Source organism: Pterocles gutturalis, unplaced genomic scaffold (assembly GCF_000699245.1).
Source record: "Pterocles gutturalis isolate BGI_N339 unplaced genomic scaffold, ASM69924v1 scaffold2022, whole genome shotgun sequence".
NCBI classification, from domain to species: domain Eukaryota; kingdom Metazoa; phylum Chordata; class Aves; order Pterocliformes; family Pteroclidae; genus Pterocles; species Pterocles gutturalis.
Window position 1 is genome coordinate 28,664 of NW_010114950.1, and position 24,128 is coordinate 52,791.

Here is a 24,128-nt window from a genome sequence, read left to right on the forward strand (position 1 = left end):
ACAAGCCGAAACATGCTTTTTCACCCCTGTGAGAGCACTATTTCACATAGCACAGACCATTTTCCCTGCAGCACTCGCTTCGCCTGTTGCTCCTGGCTGCATGCAGCAGGTCTCCAGCAAAGTGCCAAGGGAGGGTCCTGCTCTGGGGGGGGCTCCTCCAGAGGCTCCTCTAAACTCTGTTTTTCAGGGCAGGAATTCAAGCTGCTATAGCTTCCTACATCTGTGCCGCTCTGCACAGCCTTTGCTCATTCTGCATCTCTTATCTCTCTGAAGCAGCAGCTGGATGTTTCCTGTACAACCTATTACGCAGGGTCATTTCCCAAAGAAGTTAATTACCTCTCTGGAAAAACGTGAGGGGCTGGGAGTACACAGGGAGACCATCACGCAGTGAAGGGGCAGCACAGCACTGCTTCCCGGGCTTGAGATGCTCCTGGAGGAAAAGTTCAGTCTTAAAAGCATTCCCAAAAAATTATGATCTGCTCACTGAATGCCAAACCACCAGCAGCTGTTGAAGCGTCTCAGGAAGAACCTTGCATATTTGAAGTCAATGAGATTTAATCTAAATACAAAACTCTCAATTATATTGCTATTATGGGGTTCTGCGGCAGTCACAGCTTTGTAACTACAGTCTAGATGCTATGTATGGTTAATACTTTTCAATTACACATTAATTTATTGAAGTATATTCTGACCTTAAAAACATTTGAAATTCTGTGGTACATGGAAAATTCGGGCCAGGGGAACAACTATAACTGCTTGAGCAAAAATAACCAGTGTAGCACAACTTCTGAAGTGACACCTTTGACAGTTTAATAATAAATCTGATTAAAATGACCCAAATATTCTCCTAGTAGTCTGCTATTTTTCATGCAGAAGTTTTTGCTTTAAAATGCCTGCTAACTAGAGAAACTTTCAACTAATAGATGAAACTGAGCGTGTGCTTGGAATCAAACTATAGCTCTTGAAAGAAAAACAGCTTCTAGTTTTATGGAACTTTGTTTTGTCTCAGCTACTTATTATCAGAACTCGTTTTCTGCAATCTTTGTAAACTCAGTTAAAACATCTGCAGTTTCAAAGGCAACCTACAGGCTCACTCAGATGAGTAAGGATAGCAAGGAATTTAAACTTAGTTTCAAGCAAAAAACCCCCCAAAACCTCACCTTGATTCAGCTCCTTGTCTGAGTGTTTGCAGTGCTCAAGAAAGCCTCTCCCCTCTTTTCTATATTAGGAAAACCTTTACCATGATCAATATTTGTTATCTGGAAAGCCATAAAGTCTGTTGCTGTTATCTGGGATGGCTTTTTGGATAGTTAAAAAGTTATGTTCCCATTTGACACTGGCTAACATTGCTATGCCAGATCTGTGGGTCAGTTCAGAACTGCTATTTTTCTCTGTATAATTCAATTTCTCTCACGCTTGTCCCACTGGCAGATTTCTCAGAAACAATCTATGGGTACCGCAGTATGCGGAGTCCCTGCAGCACTTTTAGTGAAATAAATGTATCAGAAAGGTGCTTTTAGGCATGGGAATTAATATCCATACCTGGAATCCAGACTAGTAGTCACCATAATAGACAGTCTTTTTCAAACATACTTGTATCACCTCTCAATTTTAAAAAATCAGTTTAGTTGTGAAAAGATAGAAATACAAAATCCTTCCAACAGCAGCAACATTTAAAAATCACCAGGGTTTTCACCCCAGTAGACGAATTTTGTATTTCAGAAAAAGCAGCTGCATAATCATCTGTTAGATACACACAGCTCAGAGAAGTACTCTGTTAGATACAGTACCCATACCCCCCAAACACAGGTTCAAGGCTAAATTCTGAAGTGGACACCAACAAAAAGGTTATTTCTAATGGCAAGAGCTTTGAAAGAGTCTCATTCAGTCACAGGGAAAGAAGCATTGTGACAGTTGTAGGGGCAACAGCCATACTTAAAGCCAGCAAGGCAGGCTAGAATACATCCACCAAAAGATTTAAAAAATTAGTTTAAAACACCCTCCAGCCGAGCAGGGAACTGACAGAGCTCTGCAAAGGTAGCGAGGCAGGGAGCAAAGCAGCAGAACATAAAGCTCCTCTCACAGGAAGTCAGGAAAAAAACTCCATAAAAGTTTGAGAATACTGATCCACAAAGACAAATGCTTAAATGACAGAGTAATTCCTAAGGATGGAAATTTTATTTAATCACAAGAGCCTGCACTCATCTGCTATTTACATACATCCAATTCAAAAAGTTCAATGTGAGGTTGTTTCTTTTTTGGATCAGCCCCTCCAATTTAATGGTATACAGTTCAAGCTTCTACCTCATCTTCCTTTACAGTAAGACAAGTAAGGATCTACTATTATCTACTAAACTTTGCTTTTGGGACAGATGTAGTTCCTTATGACTGTAAGAAATTACTGGTTATTTAAACAATCAGGAAAATGAACAAACTGTTTCCCTATAACTTGGAACAAACCAAACCCACAGAATAAAGAAATAAGGTGGTTTTTTTTTTGTTGTGTTTTTTTTTTAAGTTAGCAGCACACATGTGTGTGTGGAAATAAGATCACACAGAGACAGACAAGTAAGTGTGAATACAAGAGAGATAGCCAGTGGCTACAGCAGAGAGGAATAACGTTTAAGACGATACAACATTCAGTTTAAGATTTTTTTAATCCAGTTTATTAAATATTGCTTTTTGGGGACATGTTTACAACAAGCCCAAATAAATTGTTTAAGGATTCAAAGCAGTCATATTAAAATACAGCTTCAATATAAAGTTTGTCACAGTTTTACAGTATTCAAAAATGACAGACCTGCCTTAAAAAAAGACTATTACACCAAAACATAAGAAAAACAGAAAAACAAACAAGTTTGGCATTTTCATAATCTTTATAGTATAAAACAGAATATTAAATCTATTACCAGCAAGCTGATACTTCAATCTATTACCTAGTCTGAAGTGTCTCCCATTAAAACACACTATACAACAGCACTATACAAAAGTCGTGGTGATACTCATTTGATGAAAGTGCATCCCTGAAAGTTTGCCAGTTTATTATAGTTAGCTCTTTAAAAAAAAAAAAAAAGGTAAAATTAAAACGTCCTCTTTTAACCGAAGGCTTTGTTTTTTTTTTGTTTGGGTTTTTTTTTTAATTTTGTTTTTTTTTGCTGTTTTGTCTCACTCTCAGCCTTCTTTTAAAAGTGTCTAGGGACGCCCACCAGGGGGCAGCGTAAGATTAACCATCAAATCACGAACGGCTGCAAATATTGTGCATTCACCTGGAACAGGGAAAAGAGACAGGTTAGCATCGCCCCGCGCACCGCCCGTCACTCTAACAACCTCGCGAGGCAGCCCGTCATGCCGGCTCCGACCACGCCATCAGAGCACGGCCACTACCCGGTACAGGCAGGGGTTGATGATAACACAGTGACTGCGACTGGCAAATCCCAACGACCTCCAAGGACGGCGGGATTTGTAATGGCTCTAACTGAAGTAGCTCCAGCTTTCCCAGTGGGACCGCTCTTGTTGGTCATGGAATTGCAAGAAGCTCTTAACTTTTAATTGCCTTTGAATATCAGATTGAATCTATACCAGAATTTATGGTACATGGCACTGCAAACTGAATTTTTCTGTATGTTATTAAAAGCACTACACCTTATAAAGGGAAAAAAAAAACTTTTTCAAGTTCTATTTGTATTGATTAAGAGCAGAAACTAAACATTTCAAAAGACTCAAGTCTGAAACAGCTGGAAGATGTTTTCTGTCCTAAGCCCAGTTTTGGACACATTTCTAATTCCAAGACTGGGCAAAAGTCAGAAATCTGTTTCTTTCAACTGAATTGCTCTGGCTCTACCCTTGACATCTAAAATGCAAAATAAAATACAGAGCAAATGGACCTTTGTTTCAAACAGCTGAGATCTAATACAGAGAGGAAAAAAACCAGCCACAGCTGTCTCAAGTTTTGAATACCAGCATTTTTTGACAAAAACACACACACATTTTGAAATAGCTTAAAAAAGTTAAAACCATTAGAATCAAAAGGGTTTAATTAGAACAACAAAAGATGAAGTATTAGGCAGCTGTGACTTTCATCTACTGTTTCCTGATAAGAGAATACAATTAATAGCCACTATCATACTCTGGTCACTGCAGGCTGAACTTTTTCCTGTGTATTTCAAGAAACATCAATTAGAAGACACTGAATTTTGTTGCTGAAGGAGCAACAGTGTAAGCAAAGAGATAAGAGCAGAGCCTGTTTAGATGCATTAATCCTAACCGCCAAGCTAAGGATTCCCAAGATTATTTTGGGCAAGTCATTATCATATCAAAGCTACAAATCTGGGCTAAAACCATCCGCTGCATCGCTGAAAATCAGACACTGAAAAATGCTTCGTTGTGAAGTGCTTTAAGAAATACTGCATGAGTCTCTTGAGCTCCTCTCTAACATCTGTACCGACTTTGTTTTCCTTACCAGAATGATGTCCACCACATGATGCAGGTTGTGGACTTACAGCTCAAGTCTAACCCTATTATTCCAGGCCATTGATTCCATCTCAGTTCATGTAATTATTACCCAAAAATAAAGTTTGTTTTTTTATTTTCCCATGGAGGCATAGGTAAAGTGATCTCAGAAAGCACACTCTCAATGAGTCAATGTTTTACTGTCAAACACAGCAGAACGTGTTTGCCCACAGATCTGAAAAGAAAACTCTTCCAAAAGAACTTACTTTTCAGGCACTACCATTTTATTAAGAGGAAAATTAATCTGAATACAAAATACTTTCTCACAAAGAGAGAAAGGTAAAAAAGATACAGCCAAAATGAGGCAACACTGATTATGGGTTACAATGAAAGTGCCAGTAGTATTATACGTGCATGAGGGGAAGCCCTGGTCCCTTCTGACTGAAACAGTGAAAAATTCACTTAACCAAGCAAATTGCAATTAGTGCAGCAGAAGAGCTAACACAGGTAGGAAAATCCTGGGTACAGCACAATAGCACCACAAGAGGTAGGATATGCATCTAGGATCTTCCATGTACTGCTGTTGTAAAAGAAGTCTCCCAATTATCTACTTTCATCTGTTGGTTCTCCTGACACATTTCAATGGCAAAGAAAATAAAGTATCTTGTTCTGTTTTATCAGATATAATGATGTAATTTTTGACAGTAAGAACACAGGGAATTGCATTTCAAGTGTCCTCGGGGAAGATCCTACTTTGTCTGGGTGGTAGTGGTAGTAATAAATAAATAAATAAACCCATACAGGCTCATTCCTTCTTTTAGAAATCAGAGGAAAGACTAGTAATGTCCTCTGCTCAGCTAGCTGCGTTCTTTGCCTGGATAAGGTCCAGCTTGGGGCCACCACAAGCTCTTTCTATATGCATTTTTTTCCCTGTCTATACTCTGCTCCCTGTACCACATTCCCAAACTACTCTACAACTTGTGTGACAAACAAAAATTGTCTATCCTGATCTACCCAATGCTCATCAGAAGACATCTCACCTGGGATACTCAAGAGCAGCTCTGACAATTACTTCCTATGCTGTGGTATTTTGTGAAGGGTTTACCTTAAAACACAACTTAGAGCAATAGCAAACAGCAAAACAAGCATCTACCCTATCCACACCAATTTAAGATAAACATTGCTCACCTTCTAGCAACCGAAATAAACCATCAAGCATAGTTAAAATTACCGCATAACAGCAAGATGAATAATTATTCAGAATAGAAGTAGAATTCAACCTCTGGATTCACAACTGCAGTCTATTCACTAGGTTATTGGAAAAAAGGCTTTGTTCTTCAGCATTTAACTACAGCAGAACTGAAACTTATTGTTCTTACGAGCCATCTGTGTATTAGGACCCCAAATCACTGCTTACATACAACATGCTGCCCAAAGAACCTGCTACTGTTGTTCAATGTTTCAGATATTAAAAAAAAAAAAGAGCATGACAAACAAGAGGGGAAGCGAAGCACAATGTTGCTCACAGTGCACTACCCTACAGGCCAATGAACATTCAGAACAACCTATTTAGCTCAAACACTTCACAGCACGTTTGGTGGACAGAACTGTATGTGCCTCTGTTAGTGTACACACTGACAAAGGAGGATACAGTCACTCCAATTACTTTTTAATCAATCACATCACGTGAACGAGTTCTGATAACTATTTTAACATCCCTTTATATTCTACTGTTAAGCTCAATAACTTAATAAATAACTGTGAAAGCTGACACTTGACCATAACATATTTCTTGTGACTCATTCTGGGCCCGTTTGTTAAAAAGTACAACTCCTACTGGTCAGCAAGAGTTGGGCCAATAAGAGGCGCATTCTATCACTTGGTCTGAACAGCAAAATCCAGCCTGAATAACCAGTGTAACCTTCTGCTGTACTGCCAGTACTTGCTATTAAGTTACGTATTGCCTGTCACATCAGGAGTTTGTAATCACTAAAGAAGTATGATAGAAACCAAGAGGAATTCAGACTTAGAGGTTTAGTTTTACACTGGAGATTTGTCACAGATGTCTGGGTGAAGAGAATATATCTACTGGACATGTACAGTACCTGGTCGTGGTGAATTCAGTTCAGCAAACCTCTTTAGAATATTGCTAACCATCATTGGAGCAGCAACAGAAGAGTTCTGCTGCCTGGGAATGTCAGCCTGTTGCGTTGTACCCGAAGCCATATCATAAATAATTGGGACAATAATACTAACAGCTTCCTGCGGGACTGTTGTTTTCTGTGTTAACTGGAGCTGCGGGGAAAAAATAGAAAGTGTATTAAATTGAATGACCACATACTTCAGCGTGACTTCCAATGCAGTTAAACACTCAAGGCCTACAGACAGCATGCACTTCCACCCCCTCAGTTTTCATACATCAATTACGTAACAGAGAAGTTATCAATCAGGTGTAGACTATCTTCTTCTCAAAAGCACCCTACGGTGAGCACTGCTCAGAGACAACACTAATATAGATTTGTTCTAAACATCTTGTTCCTGCTATCTTTTCCCAGCACTGCTAATATGTATGCCACTTGGTCTAGGTGGTTAGTGCCTCAAAGAGCAAAACACCCAGAAACTGAACGTTCCAAGACACCCACAGCCCAGAGGGAACCGAACTTTATATACTGTCAACATCTCTTCGAGGACACAAAACACGAAGAGTTGCTGTGCTTTTTACAGAAGGGAGAATAGGAATACTAACTGAACTCATTACAAGACAGATGCACGCAAACCTAGGCTTACAAACTACTACAGTTGTCAGATATAGCATGCTTATGTTTTGCCACTAACCCGTGATGACTTCAAAGACATGCAGCCCACATAATTTTAAAACAGATAGCTCTACTTACAAAAAACAACATTTTGGATTTCAGCACAACAGCAGGTGTTCCTGGAGGAGCAATTGGCGGTGCACTGGGAGGAATTGTTAAACAAAACTGCACATTCCATTTCAGCTGACTTGCCTGATCAGGGAACTGTTTAGAAAGAGCAGCACAGAGACAGAACAGCAAAGGTCTCATGTCAGTGACATACATGGCTAGGAACTAGGGAAGCATTAGAAAGTAGAATGTGCTTTTTGAGTTCAACTTGCAGATGTTGCCAGGATTAGCACAAGTCAGAATAATGCTGAAAGAACTGAGCATAAGGTAAAGAAGAATACAATCAGAAAGATTCCAGACAGCCTATGTATGTGCCTATTGTGCAGTAATGTGCCTGCAGTTTCTCAAAATCATCATTTTAAAGGAAAAATTTAGGAAGTTTCCAGGAGAGCTAACAGTAAAATGAAAACTTCTTTATTAATCCTAAATAACATATCTATAAAAATTTAGAGTAATTTATGTCTTTATAGATAAAGACACAGCACCTTTGTAAAAAAAAAATAAATAACTGAAGTTGTGTGAACTAAATAGAACAGGTAACGTACCAGCTCAAGTTTCATGATGTGTACACAGTCCCTGAGGATATGCGTTGGAGCCCCTAGTAATTTTGTGAAGGCGATTAGGGTGTTCGCTTTAAAAGGTGGCCCTGCAACCTAAAGACAAACACTATTTAGTACTGCTTATTTAGATAATATACCATTTAATATGGTAACCAATACGCACAGCTCTTAATTTTATATTTTGTAGCCCTTACACATGCCAATGAAAGCCAGCAGAATGACTCAAAACATGACCAGAGATTAAAAGCCATGGAACAAAAATTTAAACATTAATGATTTGAGTACATACTCTTGTTTCAAAGAACTTCTCCAAAACTTGTAACTCCTCCGATTTCCACTGTCCTGTATTCTCAGGTGTTACTTTCAGTTGCAAAGTCTGGTTGGTTTTGGGATTGAGAGCAACCCTGCATTTCAGTGCCTCCGTCTTAAACATAATTACACCTGGTTCATTGGAGTTTATTAACTGTAGCTGAATAAAAAGAAGTATCACATTCAATCAGTCATTCATTAAATAGCATGAACACATACACACATTCACTCTGAAGACTCTAGTGATCAATTTGCCCTCTTTCCAGAAAGAAACACGTGATATTTAAGTACAGGTAAAATTGCCTTGAGGAAGAAGCTTATGCAAGATTTGGCTTCCTTCTCTGTCACTGTATCAATGCCAAAAAGCGAAGAGGTGCACATTATCTGTCCCAAACCCTAAAGCAATAATAATGACTGAGTAGTTCAGTTACTGTCAACTGGTAACTAATTTCTCCTACGCTCCTGCCAAGTAGTGGCATCCATAGTAAACCTGTGGTTGTTCTAGTTGACTCCCAACAGACATGCTGAACTCACACAAGCCCAGGGGGCGGGGGGGAAGGGAAAATTAGGGTTAGGGTCATAGTCTTGCTGTCACATCAGTTATCATATTTTACCCAAGAAAATAGGTTTTCTACTTGTAATTTGTGTGTAAAAGAAGTGGAATTAAATGCTTTTTCTAAATTTTGACACTTTAGACTCCAAGATTCAGAAGTATAGCACAAGTTGAACAGCAAATACTTGTTATACTTTAAGCATTTCAGCTTGTGCTTGATCTGAAAGACATGGAATACAGAAGCATGGAAAAGAACAGTTGTGAAATCATATTCACAGGTCAATATTAAAACAACCTAAACCATACCGTTTCCTGTTGTATGATCCTCTGAAGATGCCTCCTCATAATAACTGATCCAAGGAATCGCTCAAGAGGGGAGCAAAGATAGCTGCCAGCTAGTCCCGGCACAAGTCCAGGGGTAGGAGAGGGCAACAGCAGAATATTCAAGGCACTGTGGGTGAGGATTGTAGGTATGGATGCAGCCCAAGAGCGCTGAGGTAGTTTACGAGGTGGAGGCATGCTAGTTGGCATTGCTTGGGAACCTATTGATACAGAAAAAGTACTTGCATAAGGAAGAATTTAAGCTGAAACACAACACGTGTTCACTTTATTTGTTGTAACTATGCAAGCAATAAGTTCCCTGGGCCAAAGCTGAATCTTTCTTATCCAAGAATTTGTCTGCCTAGTGACAGGCAATAGATAGACAAAGTCAAACAACGAGGGTTTTGACCCTCCACCCATGCAAAGAGCCTCAGTAACATTAGAATCCTACTCCCTTTCCTCTCTCAGCAGCATGCCAGCAGGTATCAGGTTTGTACAACAACCTCAATGAGATGTAAAGATGGCTAAATCCGTTATGCAAGAGCAGCATTACAACTCTATGATGTGAAGACTTATTATTTGGGTAGGCAAATATGCCTATCATTGCTTTCATTCTGAAGAATTTTCTCTCAGTCATGGAGCTCAATAAAGACTAATTTCCACAGTGCAACAAGAGGTATTAATCCTGCTTAAGCTTATGCTGTATGATTTAACTTTTTTTCCAATTTGCTATAGAAGATTTGAACTAGGACAGAACAACGGCTTCATATTTCCTTAGATATTTTACTGCACAAGGGCAGTAAGGACTATTAGGCTGACAAACAAAACTACCAAAAAGGACAGAACTAGGAAAGTTAAACATGAGTGTTTCAGTCATAGGACTGATAAAAAAAAAACCTACTTGTTCCAGCTCGTGGGGAATGAGAGGCATCTGGGACAGGTGAATGAAGGGAAGGGTTGGCTGGTGACATTCCAGGCATCCGTGCTGCTGGTGATGGACCAGGGACCTGGGGAGATCCTGGCCAGTTCCCTGCACGTTGACTGGGTGACATCATGGTATATGGTGAGCTTGGGTCTATGGTACCTACAGATGTTACAAGACCATTATTATTTTTTTTTTAAAGTACAAGGTTTTTCTAACCTAGAAATCTTTACCAAAATCTGTAAAGCATGAAAGTGTCTGCAAGCTTTTAGACTACATTTTACAACCATATAAAAAACATGAGGGGAGGTGGGAAAAAATAAAAATCAAGATACAGATTCAAGGTTTTTCTGGTTGTTATTTTTTAAAAAAAGTAAAATAAAATTGATTGTTAAAACAAATCGGCATGTTCCAAACATAACAGGGTCTAAACTAAAAAGAGCTCTTGCTTATACACTTGGACTTCTACTGCTCCTCAGCAAATGAAAGCCTCAGCTAGACTGTTCCTTATCTATTCAGTATCTTGCAGTTATCTCTGCAAAAGTATCTTTGGTTTTGTACTCTGCTATCAAGACTGAACAGAACAAGCTTCTTAAACAGTCTGTTGTATATCTACCTCACTTTGTTCATCTTGACAGTTAAATTGGTGTGCTAAAATTACAATCTGCACTGTTCATTTATACTGATCTATGGAATGGTTTCCAACGCACTGTGATTACAACTAACAATTGTTTTGTCAGCTTTCCAAAAAAACTTAATAAAGGAAACAACTGAAAGGCATGTTACTCACATATATGTCAAACCAGCAAGACTTTGACAACATTTTAAAATTGCAAGTATTCAAGTTTCTAACCTGTTCCAGTTATTTTTCCAGGAATCATAAGCAGTGAAAATACACTAACTAATCTAACAAGAGACAATGCTCATTAAAAGCTGCAGCCATTGTTCTGCCACAAGATCACACGGAATTTCCCCATGTTAGTAAGCAGGAATCAATTTTTAAAACATTAGGAACACTTCAATGTGCCATGCAGCTACTTTTGACTCCTGCTAAGAGTTATACCCACATGTATGAAAACAAGTACTTTAGCCAATTACAAAACATTAATTTTTCTCAATTAATTTATGCCTCGTCATGAAGACTTAATTTCAAAAGCAAATGTGCTCTCCCTGTTACTATATATACACCCGCTGGTAAAGAACTCACCATGTGGGCTGGCAAAGTTAGCTGTTTGTCCCATTGTGATTCCAAGAGAGGAAGGTGAGGGAGTTGGACCAAAGGATGCTGGTGATGGTGCTCTTAAAGCTCCGCTAGGTGAGCTTGCAGCATGCAAATTTCCTAATCAAAAACATCACATCACTCAACATACACATTTCCCATTTTTTTGTTATAACTTTTTCTGGCAACTGTTACAGCTATCTCCTTTTTAGGGAGATGGCAAACAAGATTCATGAGAATTTGTTTTTGCACTCAAAGGCATTATTTTGTACATGCACAAGCATTACATTTTACAGATTGATTCACCACACAGAGGAAACTTTCCAAGATATTTGGCTTGAAGAACTGCATTTCCCCCTTGCACAGCCCTTCCCCAGATTTTAATATTTTCAGCTGTTGTGCTGTAACAGTTGGGAGCACAAAACAGCGCTTTGGTGATGAAAAGCTTTTCTGAAAAAGCAGGTATTTGAAATTAAGAGGTTTTGATCTGAGCAGGCTGTAAGCCATAAGAATGAAACAGTCCCAAATATTACACAGCTAAAGATGACAGTTTCACTGAATGTTTGGTTTTTTTTGCTTCAAAATGTACTTTCCCAAACAGGCATGGAAGCACTTTGCTTAGCTATTTTTCCAAGAAATGCATTCTGTTGGCTAACTCGGAGCTAAAGACAGCTCAAATAATAGAACAAGCATGCACGCACAAACAGTTGTGTATGTATTTCCAGCATATGATTAGCACACAAACTCTCAGCCATCTTACCTGGTGACTGTGTGTGCATCATAGATGGAGATGGCGTCACTGTGTTGTGATAGGAAGTGGGTGGAGAAGTAAGAGGATATGCTCCTGATGCTCCTGCCTGTTTTGCAAATGGCTGAAATTGTCAACACAGGACAACAAAAAGTTTTGATCATTTTGTACTAAAACTAAAGTTAAGTATGTGCAGGAGAACGCTAATGAGAGTTTGGTCCCCACCTATGAAATTGTATAGATCTATCAACATAGTAGTTTGATTCTCTTTATCACCTTGTTTGGTGCTCAGTATTTTTTTCAGTGCCTTTTTGCAGTTTCTCCTCAAGACATAAAAAGGAATGAGGTGCAGAGGTATTATGTGCCACCCTGTAACAGCAAAGCCTCCTGAATCCCCCTCCCATCTTTTATTTTAAACTGTTGTTTTCCCTCCCTCAGTCCTTCACTTCTAAGGTAGCAAGTCTCATGTGACCTTCCAAAGCTGGTGTTCATATGCCATGGGCTGTTTACACTCGAATGAGAAATGGCAAAATAATACGTTTTGCCCCAAGGGGAATTCCACAGCAGAGCAGTTTTATAGTCTCCCTTTCCATTTTTTACTGCTAATCTTTTTAGAGTGTAAGTTCTTAGAAATCTACAGTTGTAGAAGACAATAAACATTTCTTATTTTGCCTAGAGGGTACCTGTTGTGGTTGCTGCGGTGGCTGCTGGGGTTGAAGCTGTGCTATCAAAGAATCCATCATGTCTCCTCCGATAGGAGAAGGTGGGTTATCATCTTCATTTACAGATCGTCTTCGTGCATCCTGATTGCTGTCAACAAACATATTCAGGAATGTCTGTGGAAAAATCACTTCTGTTAGCAATTTCCCCATTTAAATTTTATTACATAACTGAGCACAGTATTTATTGAACTTTAATACTATCTTTATCTGGTACAGCACGTAAGAAACAGGCAGGTCTCTAGAACTAGCTAGCAGTGGGCATTCATTATATACAGTATGAACAGTTTGTAAAATATATCAATTCATAAACAGAGCTTCTCAGGGGATATTTAAGCATCACTCCCTTTCTTTTAAGAAAGGGGTGTTGCATCACCACCGAACAAGAAACCTTGATTATTAACATGGAATGTGTCTTGTTAATTGAAATACCAACATTTTTATTTTTTCCTTAAAAATAAGGAAAAGCCTACATCTGGAAGAAGCTGTTCCAGAACAGCTGTTGTACCACACCTACAACTGCCCTGTTCAGGTAAGAAGGCCCAGGTCACCTCCTCCATACCATTCTCTTGTACCCAGAGGAATTTGCCAACCGTCTTGAATTACTTCCTCCTCTACCTTCCCAATTTCTTTCTCTTATACTTTCCACTGGTATCTACAATCCCCTTTCTCTTCTCGTTAGCCTTCCACTTGGAATTCATGAAAGAGGTAGATGTTTAGGATCAGCTAGATGCAGTGCCAGAGAATCAGCATTTGGTTGCAACTGTCAGAAGAAAAAAATTAGCAAACCATCCTGTTTCACAATGGGTGCCACTTTCCAATATTTCAATATAACCAGCAGTGGTACTAGCTGCCCTCAGCTAAGGTATTCTGTCAGTGTGCACAGATTCATTTTTCAGGAAGAGCAAACCAGCACTGTATTCAGAAGCAAAGCCACAGGCTCCTGCCACACACTGATGGAACTATTTTAAAACAGAAGGTTCTGTCTAGAATCACCTGACAGGGAGCATTTTTTCATCTTGAACATATGAACACTGCCCTGTCACACAACGTAGTTTGTGAGAAGCAGCTGCTGTTAATCCTGGAGAACACATCTACCCTAGTCACAAAGCTTCAGCAAGTTTTAACAAACAGATGCCCAAAGTAGCCTATAAATTATTTTATTACATGGATAAGAAAAAAAACCAACATTTGACGCTAATTTTCTTAAAGGAAATGTTTTAATTCAAACTAATTAACAAGTCTATTGATAAATCATAAAATGCCTTCTGTGCTCAGAATTTTGGAAGGACTGCAGCTCTTCACAAAAAAACTTCACAATGCTCTTTGCATCAGATTCATTCTTCCAGTTAGAAGCTCGTTTATTTACAACATGCCAGAAAACACAAAAACAGTCACCTTTAGTCCAGGCGCAGGGTAAAAACCTTCAACTATTTTGCTGTTGTCAAAGAGACTGTACGCCCCATCACGTATCGCTACAACACCACGACTCCGGCAGTAGATGTCAATGCAGTACATATTCCTAAATGCCAGCCTGATATGCATGGGTGACTGTGGCAGAATTGAAAAACACTGATAGGCAGTGTTGGTGCGTTGAGTCAGACCCAGCATGGGCACAGTTGGAAGTTTGTTGATGGCATTTAATGGAGCCTGAGTGTCAAACAAAACCTGAGAGAGAACAGATAGAGAAATCAGGTAGCTTACCTTTAAGTAAAGGTCAGGGAAAATGGGGCACAGGTGAGATACAATCCTCCCCAAGCCACCTTCTACCAATGAGATCCATGAACAATCACCACATACATGTAACTTTGAACAGTTTAATCAGAATTAATCTCTTAATTATCTTGCACTTTTCTTGAGAGAAGTTTTTAAAACATTACCTGTAACAACTGCACCACATTTGGTGTCTTATTAAACATCTCCTGGAGCTGGTGCAGTATCGTGTTGTGACAGTTACTGCAACCTGAGTTTGGGCCAACAGTTCCCAGTGAAATGTGGAACTTCTGGAGTATGGAGTTCCACTGAATGCTGATCTGCAATATCAAGAACATAAAATGGTCTCAGAAACGATGAGGTTATAACAAGAAAGCTGGTCTGCTTTAATTTTTTTTCCCCATTTTTCATCAAACTTAAACAGATTCCTACCTCACCTTCCTCAGAAGTTGCTGAGGTTGTGGAAAAAAAAAAAGCGCTGTTAGCATTAACATCCATTTAGCTAGCTGGATTGTTGGCAACCACAAAACTGGGGAATTATTTTAGCAAGTCAACTAGAAGGAAGAAAATCCTTTCTTCTAAGGCAGAAATAGGTACTCAGCTTACATATATCCAAGTACAGCAGTCACCAGTAGCAACACTTACGATAAGTTTGTCAGAAAAAGGCTGCCAAACCAGCATTCATCAATCAGGAGCATACAACTGTCCTTCCCACAATTTAAAGCATCTTACACAAATTCTCAAAAATTCTGAACATCTAGTAACCTAGAAAATGAGCAATATGGCACCCTCTTATTTTTGTCTTTCCTACATTCATCAATATTAATTCCACAATAATGTCATACAAGGAAATATTTTGTAGCACAGTTCTGAGAACTCTAAGCCTACCCATTCTACTTTAAAACATACATTTTAAGTGCACTTAGGAGTTACTTACTGAGCTTCCCTTGGTAGTTCCATAACAAAGGATAAGTTTTCTGTAATTGTAGATACGAACTTCTGAAAAAACGTTTAAGTGGTTGGGTATGTCTTTGAAGAGAGGAGGGAAAAGGGTCAGAGTGAGAAAACCACAGTAATCTGTACATGCATCATTTTAACAAAAAGGAGATGATTTCTGTACCTGGTAAGGATCGTGCAAACTCCAAGACACATTCATACAGCCGAGCGATACTGTTCCAGTCATTAAGGAACATCTCAACAACTTTGCGACCTCCAACTGGTTCAGATAACTGGTTTTCATACGTCAAGTAAACATGACGGGTTGGTCCTGCAGTGTTAGGAGATGGTAAATACTGATTAAACTAGTCATTCCTAAACTGGTTTACAGACTATGAGTGAACTGGACCAAGTGACCAGGAGGCATATTTAAATAATAAGAGTGCATCAATTCAGCAGTCAAAATTTTGATTCAGGTACACTGTAGTTTATTAGAAATCTCAAGAGCAGACAGTTGTCCAGTAACACCAAAACACTAGAACTACTGGAACAATGAAGGCAATGTAAAACACAAAGAAACAGAATCTACCAGTCTTCCTAAATAAAACTTACCTTGCTCCCTGGATGAAGTGCTACTAAGGGGGCAGTTTGCAAACACCAGCTCAGCCACCCATGTGCGATTATTTCTACCTTGTAATCGGAAAGTGCAATCAAGAAGAGATCGGTCCAGAGCTTTCTGTGTTTCCTCATTTACACCTTTACAAGGAGGAATTCTATTCATGATAAAAAAAAGATCTCAGTTATACACAGTACAATTCCAAAACTAAAAATACTACCTTCTAACATTTCCTGAAGGACTTCTAAGTCTGGACATGAAAGAAGGAACAAATCAACAGCAAAGACAGCTGCACTGCACAGTGAGACATCCTGCTCCTCTTCAAGGACTGTAATGAGTGTGTTACAAAAGCACTCTGAGTTAAGACCATTTTTATATGGATTCAACACCTGTAAATTACAGACTGTTAAGGTATCTGTTGAATTGCCCTGATCTCCTGGTGAAGTAAGAGCACATCGATATGAAGCTTTTATACAGAGAAAGCAGACAAAAAAGACTAAAATAAGTTAGTTCTGTGGCAACCCGAATTCATTAATCAGTTCACCTTCTAGAACAAGCTCACTCTAAATACACTGAACAACCTGGCAGTTATCTTAGTACCCACTAATTTATTCATATCCCAACATGAGAATTGAGCTCAGGGGACAGACTAAATAAAGCTTAAGTAAAAAACATGCAAAACTCTTTTTCAAATCCCTCGAGACCCTATCCAGAAATTTCAGTACCACCCTTAACTTCAGCTCACAAGTTCTCAGCATTTCTCTGCTCATATGCAAGTTAAAAAGGTAGGGTGTGATGCGTTTAGAGACTTGTGCCTTTATATCACTATACATTTCTGCAGCATAAAAGAAGTTGAGAAGGTTTTACTCTAGAAGGTGTCTTTGGGTTTTTTAATATTTTAAACTGATATAAACTGTTTTACTTCATAACAGAACCCAGAGTTTAAAAGGGTGAGGCCTGAAGTAGGCTCCAATAAGTGTGAAAAACTGGCTGGACTGCCAGGTACAAAGCACTGTGGTCAACAGTCGCAAGTTCAATTAGTGCCTGGCTGTGGCTGACGCTCCTCAGGGTTAACAGAGACCAATACTATTTAACAATTTCAACAACCTATGTGATGCAAAGGAATAGCAAGCTTGCAGATGACGCCAGACTGAAGGGAGCACTTAACATACTGGAGGACAGGGCTGCCATTCAGACACCTCAGATGGCTGAGTTAACAGGAACCTCATGAAGTTCAATGAAAACAAATGCAAAGACTTTAACTTGGGCCTAAATAACCTCAAGCAACAGCACAGAGTGGAGACAGACTGGCTGAGTAGCAGCTCTGCAGAAAAAGAACTTGGAGGCCTGGTAGACAAATTGAACAGAGGTCAGCAACATGCCCTTGCAGCAATGACCAACCACTGCATCCTGTATTAGTCAGGCAATCAAGAGACTACTCCCCTCTCTAGTCTGTATTTGAGATTGCTGTGCCCAGGAAGGGCACAAAACCCCTTGGAGACTGGAAAACGCAGCTGATCAGCCCTACTTTGAGCAGAAGGCCGGACCACATGACCTCAACAGGTCCCTTTCACTCTTAAATTACTGTATGATTCTCGTGTGTTTCCTCTACAAGTTTTTTTACCATGCAATTATGTTTTCTGGGATTCCTTGCATTTTCCTCTGTAGTATCACAGACTGGTAATTGTCAAATAACATATGGAGAATGTAGGCCTCTGATCTGATCTGAAACTGCAACTACATGTTCCTGAATCCTCACCATATCTTCTCAGCACGGCCTGGATTTTAGGACTGAGGACTGTCAGACTGTTTTCAGAGCTCCCCAGCTTAGGCTAACGAAGGAAACAAGTTAGCTGGCTCTGCTGTCTACTCTTATTTTCCTCTTTCTCCAGCACTGCTTCACATGACTGTGCAAGACACACAAGAAATAAAAAAAAAAAACCACCCCAAAAAAACAAAACAAAAAATCCTGCCCCCCTCCATATTTTTAGTGTTACTTTCCAAACAATCCTTTCTTTCTCTCAAGCACTACAGTAAGAAAATGGAACACTGGAGCATATCCTCTTACTTTAATAAACGTATTGCATGGCTGAAGCCATCTCCTTCTACTTGTACTCCCTGGTGAGGAATGTCCATATTAGATAACTAGGAATGAACAAGAAAAATGTTATCCCAAGCAAAAAGTCAAGCAAAATAAGTTTTTCAAGGATTTTAATTTTTCTTCCCCTAAGGGTGACAGATGTTTCACATCCCCAAGCATTGCAAGGCCAAAAACCAGTCTGTGCAAATCTGGTATGAAGTTGTCTTCCACCCCCTCTCACAAGTGTGTCTTTTATTCTCTTATTTTCTTTTTCCCTTAACTTTTACAGCTTTTTGCAGTGCTTGGTCTTAGAGAACCAGCTCTAACAAGACTAGAGCAACTCAGTGTAGAATTTAAGTCACTCAGGCTCAGCTGGCAGGGGAACTCCAAACTGAACACATGACCACAGGTTTGCTGAATAGTTGCATCTAGACAAGAAAATCAGGAGTAGTAGAGGGGAAGAAGGAAACAAAATATTTTTTAATACATACCTCCATTCGAAGCCCTATAAATGGCATATTTGTATCACACATGGCTACAATATGAGCTAGCACTTTATTGAAGGCACACATTTCTCCCGACCGTTTTGGTTTTTTAGGTTCTATGGAACATGGATCACCAGATAACTAGAATTAAAATAAAAGACAAATTACTTGCACATTTGGAGTAAACATTTTGAAAAGATGTCAGAGAATAATCTAATTCATCCAAGTTTTAAATGAATCACACTCTGAGAGCAAACTCCTAAAAGGACCTGGTCCACTTCAGCACTGAAGCAATTCAGTTATAAGTAATTTTATAATCACCTCCTTCCTTAAAACAGTATTTACATATCACTAAGCCACGTCAGACTGATCCCAAGAAGTAACTCCTACAAGCCCCTGCAAGTCTTTCAAAGACTACACCTGCATGGCACAAAGCACATCACGCAGATACCAGTTCTCTGTGCATACAAGCTACTCTAGCTACCTTAGCACAGTGCTCTGCCTTGGCTCTTTAGAACAGCTGAGAAGGCCTGGCATGAATTATAAGACAACCGTTGCAAAACAGTTTCCCAACATCTCCCTAGGGAAGCAGTCCCGAGAACCAAGCTGCAATACAAGTACAATGTCAGCCATACAAACCTTTGAAACGACACTACTAAAGCTGGTATTGATGCTTAGAACACGTGTTTACCTTTCATGCTCTATAACTAGCCCCACGGCTTTTGAGACACATACCTTACGCTTGACACCACTTTTCATTTGTTTCCCACTTTTTGTGTCTAGTACCAACTCTTCAATGTTTGGTTTGAACTGCTGTAGTAAAAGTGCAGTTGCAGGGCTGTCATCTCCTTCAGCATAGCTCACAGAGAGAAAATGGTACTTGTACTCTAGTTCTGTGGGGTTGCCAGGAACATCAAACATCTCTACAACCTATAGTTAAACAAAACAACAAATTGAGAAGACCCTCAAGCTAAGAATATGTCTACATCATTTCTTACCCTCTCCCCCTCAAAGAAAATAAATTATTTTTCAAGATACTAATCCTGTGGCTAGGAACGGGATCCAAGAAGAGAAGGAAGGAAGACTAAACTTCCAGGAAACTTAAAGACAATGGGAAGGTTGCCGAGTAATAAACCTTTATCTTCTCTCCTCTCTGTAAGCCTCATTGCTTAACAAACCCACTGAATGAGAGAAGAGAGGGAGAGCGGAAAGTCAAGGATTACATCAATCACGTGGTTCCTAATGTTAGAGTTAACAGTACAACAAACAAATTGTCTGGTATATCCATGACTGGGAGCAAAAATATCGAAGCATTTTTCAGTTACTTACAATGTAGTACTGTGGAAGGCGAGTGAGTTTGATAAACAATTTGTGTTTGGAAAGGTTTCCCACCGGATGGCTAGCATAATTAGCTAGTTGAAGAGTTTCACTGCTCACTGTAGGCAGATGTTTTATAGACTGTTTGCAACGTTGCTGTCCAAGCCAGAACCTTGCATTGAAATAAAGGTAATTAGTACCCTGAGAATGCTTTACATTATTCTAGTATGCTGCTGTTTAGAGCATTAGTGTCAAATTAAGAGAGTCATATTCTAAGTTAACATCTATCATTGCTGCACAAGTTATATACAGAAAATTGCACAGAAAATTTCATTGATTTTTATTTTCTTATTACTATCTTTACATATTGTCTCCAGCCTGAGTAACAGACAGTTGTTGATTTAAGAAAAAAAGTCCTGAAATTATTCACTGAAGGAATAAATTTTTGTATGCCACTATATGAAATAATATTTTAAAACAAGGGACAAGTTAAAAACCATGCAGATTACAGTTATTTTACAATTTAGAATAACCAATTATTATTCCTTGGTATAGAAAAGATAATTGCTCCATATACTGGTAAGCAATACAGTGAAAAAAATTACCAAAGCTGGACATCACTCTGGATTATGTTCTAAACAAACTCATTCACCTGAGTAAGTTTGGATGTGAAGAACTACATGCAGGAAACCAAATTTATTCTCACATTTGGAATTAAACTCCGTCCTACACCAATGGATTTTGGCTATAATGGCAAGGCCAGAAAGCCTAGCTAGGCCCGAAAGCAGCTCAAAAATGTGAGGCTTGGTTTTTCATTCAAACTTCCACTGAAAACAGCGGTGGAAAGTGTGGGCACCACAACACACCATGTTTATTCTCGTAGATACATGTTAGATATAGCTGTCCTAAAAGACATTTTGTGGGACTGATTAGCTTCCTCAAAAACTGCAGCACTACCCAAGTCATTATCTCAAGTACATTATTTATAACAAAGGAAGGCTGATTAGTTTCTCCAGGGTGCCAGCGCTTCATGCGTCATCATGCTTCTTTTAAAAGCAAAATTCCTCAAATAGAGGTTTCACCCTGCAATTAACTCAGAGTACTGGGAACTTCCAAACTGACGGAGCAGATGGAACTTAGCTTTCATGCAGATGCAAATTGTATTTGTATTATTTGCTACAACCTCTTATGGGAGCCAAATGTATCTTGTGCTTAAATCTCAGGGCTTCATGTAAGGAAGATTAGAGGTTTAAACCAGCAAGGGCCAAAGTATTAGAAGACAAACAAATATTATTTAAATCATCCTAGGCCACTTCCTGGTTTTTCCTCTAAATTGTGAGAAGGGAGATAGTTCACAAGCAGAGTTCAGCTGTAGAAACAGAGTGGAATACAGGAGATAGAAAACAAACATGAACACAAAATGAGATCCTCAGGAAGCAAGTGGTCTGCTACTGACTTGCAGTGAAAAGACTTCACGCAGAGTGTGCACACAGCAATGCATGAGGCTATATGTAAAGGGACAGTCTAAAAGAGGATTATGGAATCAACTCCAAGCAAATGCAGAATTTCCTTCACCCATTTAGGGGAGATGGCAAATACTCAGTTGCTTAGAACAGCGAGAGAGTATATCCCCTACTGTGGTAAAACACAAAGCCATGCAAGTGTGATAATCCAAAATACAAATACAGTAATTCATTCTATGCAAACTACATGAATCATTCAAGTCACTTACTTGAGCTGCTGAAGCCAAGGAATGATACGCTTCATATCATCATTGACAGACTTCTCTATGTCATCGAGTGTCAGTTGATCTGCAAGACCATTAGGTGAGTGAATGGTCTTAATATCTGCTCTTCAAACTAAATTTTGGCCTTTTAATGAAAGTGTCTCATCTAATTTAACAAACAATCACAGAATCATAGAACAGCCCATGTTGGAAGGGACCTTGAAAGATCATCTGGTCCAGCCTTTCATGGGAAAGGGAGCCTAGATGCATTATCTAACATCCTGTCCAATTGCATGTTGAAAACCACCATTGATTGGGAGAAGCTGGAGAAGCTGTTCCAGTGATTGATTGTTTTCACTGTAAAAAAATGTCTCTTATATTGAGATGAAACCTATCCTGGTGCAACCTGTAACGCTGCCCCTTGTCTTCTCCATGTGGCTCATTGTGAAGAGAGAGATTAAGATACACAACAAATGATCCATAACGCTTGCAAAACCACTGCAGTATGTTATTAGGCAAATAGACTAAAAGAACTCATTTCCTTTCTTTTCTTAAGTAATCTGAAGCTTGAAATGAAGACTTGAACAGTAACTCAAGATGTACATGGTCACATAATACAGTTCTCAATCAGGTTCATATGAAATGACTGCATCCACTAGCAGCACTGCCCAGGAATAATGAGTCATAACGAATATGTGCTGCAATGATGCCCAATAATACTTAAGTCTGTTGTCCTCTTAAAGTATACCTAATTGAACTGTGACTTTTAGGCAGAAAGATCCACTTCTTCATTCCTTAAACTCCAATACTAGGTGATGACTCAAATGTAGTGTTCATTTGCATTAGCCTTATTTACTTACAGAACTTTGCAGATTTGATAGAACTGTTCACCCAAAATTACCTCATAATGCAGGATTTTTGCAAGATATTTAATACAACCTGGTTTTGCACCTACTTACCAACACCATACAGCATCAGTTGAAACATTCCAGAGTGGAGATCAACAAATACATGCAGGCACTCTGATCGACCACATGGTTCCAAAATCGGAATTACAAGAGTTGGAAGAGCTGTCTCAATGAATGCTAAACAAAAATTGATGTTAATAATTTGGCACAAAATTCAAGCTCATCATATTAAAACTTATCCCATTATAATCACAAAACCTGTTTGTGTGTATAGAAAAAATATTCACTTGCACATTATTATATTGTTAACATAAAGAGGGAACTGAATATAAGAATTTCTTCACGTAATAGTGCTAGTAACAAACCAACGAGAAAAAACCAAATTTGAAGATTATTAATCCTTGACTATCTAACTCACTGTTTCAAAATTGTAAGCTCAATTCAAATCCCAATAGTTTCAACAACAGTTTAAGCAAAGTGTCATCCAAAGCTCGTTCAAGACAGTAAAGAATTTGCATTAAATTCTGAACAGGTACAAGTTTTACAGCAGACAACTTTTAATCCTTCAACCCAGCCTACAACGCTCTACCAGCTTCACCTATTATACTGCATTTAGAGGTATGAGTATTTTACAATTATCAATGCAGAATACTTGAAAGCTAAGTCTTGTTAATTCTGAACAGATCTCCCTTTATTTTTTCTTCTTTTCATTAATTTAAATGAAAAATATAAAACACCAAGAAAAAAGGAAACCATTCCTAGGCACAAATGGAAATTAACTTGAAACGAACTTCAGTAGAAAACACATACAATTGTCATTAACGTTGTAGCTCTTAAGAATGGCCTTCAGCTCCTGGAGTTTTTGATGAGATCTTGCATGGACACTGTCTATTAGGAGTTTTTCTATTGATAGGTGGTCAATCTGTAAAAAAGGAATGTACTTGAGCAAGTTCAAATTTGATGTGTAGACTTCATGCGTTAGCACACTGGAACAAAGCTTCTTAATAAAACAATCACTTCAGAAAGAACTTGCTGAGAACCGTGGTGAACCAAATGAACTAAAAACTTGAGTATTTGGATCACTATCAAATACAACAAACGTAAGATTCTGTCTGTGCAGCAGGCAGTGGGAAGGTTTTTGAGAGAAGACTAGAAGAAAATGTAAAAGAAAAGAAGTTTCACAAACTATGCTGTTACCACTTACTGTGCAGATCTACTTGTTCTTGATCAAGGCTGGAGTACTTTCCAGCTTAGCATTAATTCCTAGCTTAAGCTAAGGAAAAAAAACCCACACAAAACCCCCCAAAACAAGACTCTGTTAGAACACGGTTGCCCCTACACAAACACCTATGCAGCTGTAGCATGAAATACAACACTAGTTTTAGTCCTGTTAACAGGGTAACAATGCAGTGAAGATGCAGTGGCAGATGCTGAATATGAGCAGCCTTACTGAACCCAGGAGTATCTAGACGCTTGCACCTAGAGCATCTACAGGCTGTTGCACTGCCAGTGCGGGGGCTTATGCTACCACTTACATTCACTGTAGCTTCCTTGTGCAACCTAAATTCACATTACACTCATACTATTTACATATTTTGCATAAGCAAAGCTACAGATTACTGC

At 39.0% G+C, this 24,128-nt stretch overlaps 1 protein-coding gene across 1 annotated transcript in view; it reads right to left on the reverse strand.

Annotated features, from left to right (window-relative positions):
* Positions 1-2,643: 2,643 nt before the first annotated feature.
* The window catches only part of MED14 (mediator complex subunit 14), a gene marked incomplete at its 5' end in the record, with an annotated part of 37,124 nt that continues 15,639 nt past the window's right edge, over positions 2,644-24,128 (reverse strand). The window contains 22 exons of the mRNA XM_010074974.1: positions 2,644-3,266; positions 6,555-6,744; positions 7,344-7,469; positions 7,919-8,026; positions 8,223-8,402; positions 9,102-9,337; positions 10,018-10,200; positions 11,246-11,377; positions 12,018-12,129; positions 12,689-12,841; positions 14,123-14,392; positions 14,605-14,757; positions 15,375-15,466; positions 15,558-15,704; positions 15,986-16,146; positions 18,058-18,134; positions 18,561-18,695; positions 19,290-19,484; positions 19,884-20,043; positions 21,604-21,682; positions 22,557-22,682; positions 23,316-23,427. Coding sequence (XP_010073276.1) covers positions 3,193-3,266; positions 6,555-6,744; positions 7,344-7,469; positions 7,919-8,026; positions 8,223-8,402; positions 9,102-9,337; positions 10,018-10,200; positions 11,246-11,377; positions 12,018-12,129; positions 12,689-12,841; positions 14,123-14,392; positions 14,605-14,757; positions 15,375-15,466; positions 15,558-15,704; positions 15,986-16,146; positions 18,058-18,134; positions 18,561-18,695; positions 19,290-19,484; positions 19,884-20,043; positions 21,604-21,682; positions 22,557-22,682; positions 23,316-23,427 — 3,201 coding nt within the window. The remainder of the gene's footprint in view (positions 3,267-6,554; positions 6,745-7,343; positions 7,470-7,918; positions 8,027-8,222; positions 8,403-9,101; positions 9,338-10,017; positions 10,201-11,245; positions 11,378-12,017; positions 12,130-12,688; positions 12,842-14,122; positions 14,393-14,604; positions 14,758-15,374; positions 15,467-15,557; positions 15,705-15,985; positions 16,147-18,057; positions 18,135-18,560; positions 18,696-19,289; positions 19,485-19,883; positions 20,044-21,603; positions 21,683-22,556; positions 22,683-23,315; positions 23,428-24,128) is intronic.